At 42.2% G+C, this 9,676-nt stretch overlaps 1 protein-coding gene across 2 annotated transcripts in view; it reads right to left on the bottom strand.

Annotated features, from left to right (window-relative positions):
• Window positions 1–1,786: 1,786 nt before the first annotated feature.
• FOXRED2 (FAD dependent oxidoreductase domain containing 2) overlaps window positions 1,787–9,676 on the bottom strand; it is a 692,701-nt gene continuing 684,811 nt past the window's right edge. For both annotated transcript variants that reach the window (XM_040407426.1, XM_040407427.1), the window contains exon 9: window positions 1,787–1,917. In XM_040407426.1, coding sequence (XP_040263360.1) covers window positions 1,793–1,917 — 125 coding nt within the window. In that variant the 3' untranslated portion in view covers window positions 1,787–1,792. The remainder of the gene's footprint in view (window positions 1,918–9,676) is intronic.

Genomic DNA, 9,676 nt, shown 5'->3' with positions numbered 1-9,676 from the left:
CATTTGACGATCCCGGTCTTTGTGACAGATGCCCTATCTGTACCCTAATAATTGAGTCTCGCACTACCAGCACCTGTCTGGCCTGCCCTGCTCTCCGGTCCCCTGCTTACTGAAGCCGACATTCCCCTGACTGGCAGAGGAAGGGTCCGGCTGCAGCAGTGCTCTCCCTGAACTGACATCCCCCTCATCTGCCAACCTTGCAAACTTGTTGGGGCGTGTCAGATCAGGGCTAGCCTCCCTGGCACTCTTCCACCTTCCCCACTTTCTAACTGTTATCCAGCTAGCTACCTCACTTTCCTGATCCTCCTCGCTACCATCCTCCTCCACATCTACCCCATAGTGTTTGCTCAGTGAGCAGCAAATTCTTTTCCAAATTGTCAACGCTTCTCAATGTTGAAACTCCCCCAGTTAGATACTTGATGTGTGATTCCAAACTGGCAATTTGCTGACATTTTTAACAAAGATATGTACCTTCAAACAGCTGTTCCAGGACTCCATACATTAGACAAGATGTGCACTGGACTGCGCTGTCAATAATGGAACACATACTAAATGCAGTTAAAAGATACTATACAGCGCAGTGATAAGAATCTAACTTACTGTAGTCCCCTCCTAAAGTTGCTGAATCTCAAGTCCCGTAATCTAAAGTCACACACTTAATGCAAACACACACTGGAAATCAAACACGCGAACGCTCACAAACTCGCGTTGTTTGTCTGCTTGTAAAAGTGCAGCTCTCAAACCAGACAGCTTTTTTTCCTCTGAATTCAAAGGACTGAGCTGGCCCTCAAGACTGGCTATTTAACTTCTCCTAATTAGATAGCCACAGCCTATTACTCACCTGTGCAACACCCTGGAGAAGGAAGAGAATAAAAAATGTAATCACAGTATGCTCTCAGCTGCTATGAAATTAACCTGGCAGCAAAAGCAAGTCACAGTGTATAAACTAGACTACACTGCTCTGACTTGGTATAGAGTACAATAAAGTTGGGCACAGCCACTCAGCAATGTACACAAATAATTTAGCTCTCACTGATACTCCTTCACATAATCTAAAGTCACACACTTAATACAAACACACACTTGAACTCAAACACACGAACTGTCACAAACCCGCGTTGTTTGCCTGCTTGTATATGTGCAGCTCTCAAACCAGACAGCTTTTTTTCCTTTAGAAATAAGTAATGAGAAATAGACTTACTTTAGGTAATATTTCACCATTTTATATCATGTTTCTCGGATCTGGTCACATTGGCACATTATTCATAGATTAAATTATACCCCTAAATTTTTACTTAAAATCCAGAAAAGATCTTGGATAAATGCCCAAAATGTTTCCAAGATTCTGCTAGCTTGGTTCATCTTTTGTGGAGATGTCCAATGCTTCACCAGTTGTAGGAGTTGGTTACTACTGTAGATCACTTAGTGTTTTTCAAGTATAGTTCCGTAGTGGCATCCCCTTGGTTACTGTATGGAAAAAATGTCAAATAATATGATTTGGCATGGTCGTCTTGGATCTCACGTCAACCAGAGGAAGGTTTTTGGGATTCTAAAATTATAAGGGTTCTCTCTCTCTCTCTCTCTTCTCCATTTGGTTGTATGTGGGTGGGGGGGGGGGGCTTAGAGTTTTTATGTGGTTTGCATGCCTTTTCTATGTATTCACAATAAAAAAAAAATGGAAATTTGGAACAATACGAGGCAACTTAGTGGCAAATAAAAAGTCAAAGTTCATCTTTTCTGTTAGTCTGGCTATACAAGACATCAACTTCTCTTTGTCTTTTTCATCTTCATCCTAAATCCTAGATGAGTATAATTCCTCAATTCTTCTTTTCCCTTTTGTCCTTGGTTTTGCAGATAAACTTGCTGGCAAAAAAAATGGCAACTTCTGATGTGTCAATAAAAATACAAAACAGGAATCTGCAAAACAAAACAATATTGCCTGTCAATTGAATAATCAAGAATACTGTTATAAAACAGGAATAAGAAGGCAAACTAGCCTTGCTCTCAAACAGATCCTAGTAAAGGGGAGCCTGTCACTCTGGAAAATGCTAGGCAATCTATAGGCAGTGTTATTTATTATAGAGCAGAATTGACCAGATTGATCCATTGTGAGAAAACATTCAGTATAATTTGTAATTCATTCATTCAAATTTCTGCTTTTTCTAGGCTGAGGAGTCCAGCAGATGACCATTTTAGTGATTGACAGCCTTTACTATATGAATGTGCATAGTGAGATAGCTGTCAATCACAGAGTCGAGTGGGGGTCCTGTTCAAAGAACCACCATGAGCAGGAATTTAGAGGTTTTTTTTTCCAGGACTATAATATGGGTGACCTATCCGCAATACAGGTAATCAAAGTCTGAATGGTGGGGTTTCAACTCAGCCCCACCAATCATCTTGAAGAGACCATACACTGTATAGTGGCTATGCTGTGTGTTGCAACCCAGGTCCATTCACTTGAATGGGACTGAGCTGCACATAGGCAATGTGACTGATGAACGTTGATGCCATCTGACCTAATAACAGGTCACAGTGCTCACTGAGCACTGCTGGTCTTTTTTCAATCAGCTCATCATACAGGAGTAGGACTCCCACTTATTTTGCCCCTAATTTTGCAAATATATCCATGAACATTCAGAAGATGCTTAACCTCACTGGAGGGGTGTAGTTTCTAAAATGAGGTCTATCAAAAATCACAAACCATGATCAAGCGCACACACAACAACACAGGCCATGAGGGACTCTGGCACTCACGGCTCCAGTGACCTTGGATGGGACTGGAAGGAACTTCACAGTCCCTAATCCAATAGGCAACCACTAACTTATGTCATCCATTCACACACACACACATCCTACACAAGCTGCACCATCTGTCAAATAAGGACCAGGCTGATGAAAGCCCTGGTCTTAACTGTGTTCTAGCATACGACAAGCACGCTGTATCAATGGTAATGAGCAAAGGCAGCACTTTGAGGAGGAAGGCAAGTTAGAGGTAACAAGGATGACATAAAATTTTAGGATTTAATAAACAAAAAAGTATAGTGCTAAACAAAAAATATGACTAAACAAAGGACTTATAATCATAATTTAACAATAAAAACGGTTATTGTAAAAAAAGGATTAAAACAGAAAGGTTCTTATACTTAATGAATGGCTGATAAGAGTCCTGTTTTCTGATCCCGGGGGGATAGAGCAAATATGGAAAACAATGCAATGTTACCGGATTCCCAAATTGTGTCAAAGAAATGTCTGAAATCCCTAATTTTTATCTCAATTCTGCAGAGGGTGGAGCTGAAAAGGGTCTACCTCCTATTCTTTGCCCAGCCTTCTGGTAAGGCATTCAATACAAGTGCATACAAGTGGGGCCAAAAATATAAACGCAACACTTTTGGTTTTGCTCCCATTTTGCATGAGGTGAACTCAAAGATCTGAAACATTTTCTACGTACATAAAAGACCCATTACTCTCAAATATTGTTCACAAATCTGTCTAAATCTGTGTTAGTGAGCACTTCTCCTTTGCCAACATAATCCATCCCACCTCATCGTATATATACGTGCTGATTAGACAGCATGAATATTGCACAGGTGTGCCTTAGACTGCCCACAATAAAAGTCCACTCTGAAATGTGCACAGTTTTGCCTTACTGGGGAAGGGGGGGGGGGGGGGTGTCAGAATAAACCCCCCTGCGATATAGAAAATGTATTATCTATGAGCCTACCGGTCCTTGAGATATGCGGAATGCAGAAGAAACAGGAGTGCACTAGCGCTCCACGCATGCGCAATGGAACCTATGCGTTCCACAGGACCGGACTGCAAGAGCTTCCCGTCTGCTTCTTCCAGGCATGCGCAATGGAACCCTTGCGTTCCACACTTGCGCTCCACTACTATCGGACCGAAAGTGCTTTTGCCTCTGGTCCTGCTGATCTGGGTAAAACACCTCTATCTTATCTTTTTTTCCTGTATATTGAACACATTCAAGCATTCGGGTCCCATTTCCCCATTTTTAAAAATGTTTGTATTCGTACATATTTAGTTGTATACACCCAGAAAACAGATGCGTTCCATGGTAGAATGCATGAGTTCCGAAACCAGAGGTTTTTTTTGTACCTTTTTATATACATCATGTATTACGTCTTGTATGTATGCCATGTTTTGTGGCTGCTCCTGATGCAGGTGGATTAGTGATACCCCAAAATACGTTGAGCCTTACCTGTGCTATTATTAAAGGAATTTACGAGAAGTACCCACTGTGAATTGCCGTTCTTCCTGAGATTCTACAAGTGATCCAGGCGAGTGAAGGTTAGTTTTGTGGGTGTCTTGAGCTTTATCCCACAAAACGCCTTCCTGGTGAAGTGAGTGTTTAGCCGCAATTCTTTTCTTTTATCATGTTTTTATGTATTTATCTTACCAATGGCATCTACTAATTTTTAGGTAGGTGAAAGCAAGAATGAAAGCAAGAATGTTGATTATCATTTAGTACACATTTATTTTCTATCTTTTTTAGTATTAATATTTTTTGTAAATACCATTTAGAGGTTTGGCGCCATTAGTGGGGTTTTCTTTTTATTTTATTTTTTATCCTTTCACTCGTCCGATTATAATTACCTATGCAGTGGCAATCCCTGCATATATGACCATCACTGGCAGCCTTTTCCTTTATTCCCAATTCTACACTTGTCCATCCTTTGGTGCCCTGCAGATATTCCTGGATCCCTTAAGAGAGACTACTCCTGGAGTTCCTGGTATTAACACTCTGTTTTTCAATCTTTCAAACCCTTGAGAAAAAAAATAAACGCAACACTTTCGGTTTTGCTCCCATTTTGCATGAGCTGAACTCAACGATCTGAAACATTTTCTGCATGCACAAAAGACCCCTTACTCTCAAATATTGTTCACAAATCTGTCTAAATCTGTGTTAGTGAGCATTTTTCCTTTGCCAAGATAATCCATCCCACCTCACAGGTGTGGCATATCAAGGTGCTGATTAGACAGCATGAATATGCATTAGACTGCCCACAATAAAAAGCCACTCTGAAATGTGCACAGTTTTGCATTACTGCTGACCCAAGGGGTCCTACCATCTACACCTCGGTGTGTTCCGCCTGGTTCTGTATTGTTGTCTTCTGGCGCTGTAATTTGCCTTGTACTGTCCTGTATCTGTATAGCCTAGCATAGCTTATCTGCGTCTGATCTATGTTCCTGTTATAGTCAGTCCCTCAGTAGATCAATTCAGCTGATCAGTAATAAAGCTGATGGGTATCACCCATGACTACCCGCTTGTCCAGAGAATAAAAAGGACATTATAGAACAGTTCTACAGGAAGCACTTCCACACAACTAAACAGCCCATTCATTCACAGCAGCCTCCCCAGCCCAAAACCTATCAGAGGAAACACAACTATGCTGACTTCTCATAGGATCACGTGTCCCGCTGAATTTACATACAACACCACGTGGGACGCCAAGCGCTTCAGGCGCGCCGAGCCAACACCATGTGGGACGCTGAACCTGCCGGGCGCAAGGCGCTGAATCTGCTGTGCGCTACAATAAGGTAACAACAGGCAGTGTACTCACTCCTTGTGGGACACCACAGGAGTGAGTCAATAGACATCAGCCTGCCACTGGATCCTTGACTATATTGGGCATTATAGCAAATGTTTTAGGATTGCTCTATCTGCTATGCTTTACTACTGATCAGCTGAATTGACCTACTGAGGACTGACTATTAACCACTCTGTGGCTGTATCAACTATTTATTGAGTTGTTGTTTTTTAACAGGAATACTGAACATTAACAATTCTGTAACCACATTGGCTATCTACTGAGTTTTTTTAACAGGAGTATTGAACATTTACCATTCTGTGGACATATTGACTATCACCATTTTAACCTCAGATTACCCCACACTCTCTTGTGCGACTCTATTTATACATTTTTCATATTTTTATATCCTTGTGACCTTATTTTGATACTTTTTATTATATCCTACACATTATTTATTTTTATATATCCACATTGCTTTTACTACATTAGGAATAAACTATCATTTAATTCAACTGTTTGTCCTGCGGTATCTAGTGTGCGTGTGTGTGTACCCCCTTTGGCTGTATCGTCTCCCTGTGAATATGCCAGGTTGGTTGCGCTCTTGTGTAATGGCTGCGGTGTTCCATGCATGCTGGTTGCTAGGGGCCATGTCCTGTATCACAGCTTGGTATGCTGTTGTTTCTGGTTACCCCGGACCTGATTTGGTACCTCCATGTTTGGTTCTGATGGGGGTTAACCTCCCCTGGTCTGTTCCTGGGTGGGTCCTTTAAGGTGCACTCGTTAGGCTGCTATTTATGCCTTTTGATCTTGGAGTGTTGAGGTCAGTCTGTTCTGTCTTGTCTTGTGGGTGTTTCACCCTAGTCTGTCTGTCTACATTTGTCTTTTCAGGTTTTGCCCTTTGCTGCTGACCCAAGAGGTCCTACCATCTACACCTCGGTGTGTTCCACCTGGTTCTGTATTGTTGTCTTCTGGCCCTGTACCTTGCCTTGTACTGTCCTGTATCTGTATAGCCTAGCAGAGCTTATCTGCGTCTGATCTATGTTCCTGTTATTGTCTGTCTGGCAGTCCTTACTGCTTCTGGTGTTCCATTCATGTCTGTCCATTTCCACCTTCGGAAGCGGGTTCCTGTGTTCCCCGTAGGGGGAATGCCCATTCTCTGTCTTTGTGCAGCTCTGCCTGGGGCTGCTTACCTGTGCCGCAAGCAATAGAAGCTAACTACATCTGTAGCTGCTCTGTCACAGGGTACCACCTGTCATAAAACGTAGCCTTTATTATTTAGTACGTATAAAATAACAAACTCCCATAAGGACAAACACAAAAAGAAAAGAATACCGGCACTTCATGAGTGGATGTGCACTTAGTGTGCTCTGTGAAAGTGTTTCTGTTCCTCAGTGAGATTTTTCAAGAACACTGTAATCTAGGCAGAGTGATAGCTTCCTAATTTGGGCCTGTCCCTAGATATGGCCCTAAGATATTTATCCCTGCCTAAAAAACCGAATGGCGGCCCCGATAGGGGCGATCCCATGTTCAGGAACCTCCTGTAACGCCCTAGACTGCCCCTGTTCGGGGATCTATTGGGCAAAGTCTAGTCAAATGCCCAATTAGTAGTGACCTTGTCTAGGTACATAAAATAATAAAGTTTATAGGTACGCAGAGCAGCAGAGTATACTGCTATATATGCCTTGTATAGATACGTGCTCAATATAATATGTCGTTTAAGCCAGTGTTTCCCAACCAGTGTGCCTCCAGCTGTTGCAAAACTACACCTCCCAGCATTCCCGCACAGCCAAAGGCTGTCCGGGCATGCTGGGAGTTGTAGTTTTGCAACAGCTGGAGGCACACTGGTTGGGAAACACTGGTTTAAGCAATGCTGAAGAATAAAGATGTTAGATATATACAATGTTCTATGTACACATTCTAGGCAGCTGCTCAGTGCATACAGTGGTATACAGGGTAGGCCATTTATATGGATACACCTTAATAAAATGGGAATGGTTGGTGATATTAACTTCCTGTTTGTGGCACATTAGTATATGTGAGGGGGGAAACTTTTCAAGATGGGTGGTGACCATGGCGGCCATTTTGAAGTCAGCCATTTTGAATCCAACTTTTGTTTTTTCAATAGGAAGAGGGCCATCTGACACATTAAACTTATTGGGAATTTCACAAGTAAAACAATTGTGTGCTTGGTTTGAACGTAACTTTATTCTTTCATGAGTTATTTACAAGTTTCTGACCACTTATAAAATGTGTTCAATGTGCTGCCCATTGTGTTGGATTGTCAATGCAACCCTCTTCTCCCACTCTTCACACACTGATAGCAACACCGCAGGAGAAATGCTAGCACAGGCTTCCAGTATCCGTAGTTTCAGGTGCTGCATGTCTCGTATCTTCACAGCATAGACGATTGCCTTCAGATGACCCCAAAGATAAAAGTCTAAGTGGGTCAGATCGGGAGACCTTGGGGGCCATTCAACTGGCCCACGATGACCAATCCACTTTCCAGGAAACTGTTCATCTAGGAATGCTCGGACCTGACACCCATAATGTGGTGGTGGGTGCACCATCTTGCTGGAAAAACTCAGGGAACGTGCCAGTTCAGTGCATAAAGAGGGAAACACATCATCATGTAGCAATTTTGCATATCCAGTGGCCAGTTGAATGGCCCCCAAGGTCTCCCGATCTGACCACCTTAAACTTTTATCTTTGGGGTCATCTGAAGGCAATTGTCTATGCTGTGAAGATACGAGATGTGCAGCACCTGAAACTACGGATACTGGAAGCCTGTGCTAGCCTTTCTCCTGTGGTGTTGCTATCAGTGTGTGAAGAGTGGGAGAAGAGGGTTGCATTGACAATCCAACACAATGGGCAGCACATTGAACACATTTTATAAGTGGTCAGAAACTTGTAAATAACTCATGAAAGAATAAAGTTACGTTAAAATCAAGCACACCATTGTTTTTCTTGTGAAATTCCCAATAAGTTTGTTGTGTCACATGACCCTCTTCCTATTGAAAAAACAAAAGTTGGATTAAAAATGGCCGACTTCAAAATGGCCGCCATGGTCACCACCCATCTTGAAAAGTTTCCCCCCTCATATATACTAATGTGCCACAAACAGGAAGTTAATATCACCAACCATTCCCGTTTTATTAAGGTGTATGCATATAAATGGCCCACCCTGTAGTTCACGGCGCAGCTGTCTATCACGATGCCAAATACACTATTGGTATAGATACAATCTTCTCGGCGCTTGGAGTTGCTGCCCTAAAACAACAAAACTAACCTGGGCGCCTCAGTCCCAACGCGTTTTGCCCACACCGATAACCTGGGCTCATCAGGGGACACTCGATTCAGTGAGCTAATAGGCATCAATATTTACGTGAAGAGAACACAATCTTCCTCCTCACTGATGACACTAGATGAAGTTGTCATCCGTACCAGGCTGTCATTCATTGCAGCCGTATATTTATACATGACAAATAACTCTTATGGTAATATATAGTACAGTCAGACCAATAGACTGGATCAAGTCCTTATGCAATCATTTTCATAAACCAACAGGGCTAAAGTGCCTTAAAGGTGCCGCATCACGTCCAGATACACAATGATAGAGGAGTGCCAGCAGATAGCCATATAAAGGTGGTCACATCTGCTCACTCATATACACCACATCATAAGAGATAAATTGTGGTACTTGCGTGCCCAAGACAGGCTACATAGGGGTGGTTCTATACACTCACTAAAGAGTACGGCAGCCAAAGGTCTTCCGGCTTGACCTGTGGTGGTCTGTAGGTCAGAAATAATGGAGTGCTTAGCCATCACAGTAGCTACAGTGGGATGCAAAAGTTTGGGCAACCTTGTTAATAGTCATGATTTTCCTGTATAAATCGTTGGTTGTTACGATAAAAAATATCAGTTAAATATATCATATAGGAGACACACACAGTGATATTTGATAAGTGAAATGAAGTTTATTGGATTTACAGAAAGTGTGCTATAATTGTTTAAACAAAATTAGGCAGGTGCATAATATTGTCATTTTATTGATTCCAAAACCTTTAGAACTAATTATTGGAACTCAAATTGGCTTGGTAAGCTCAGTGACCCCTGACCTACATACACAGGTG

Source organism: Bufo bufo, chromosome 9, assembly GCF_905171765.1.
Source record: "Bufo bufo chromosome 9, aBufBuf1.1, whole genome shotgun sequence".
Taxonomy (NCBI): Eukaryota; Metazoa; Chordata; class Amphibia; order Anura; family Bufonidae; genus Bufo; species Bufo bufo.
The sequence above is the reverse complement of the archived record's forward strand: the minus strand, read 5'-3'. Positions and strand labels throughout refer to the sequence as shown.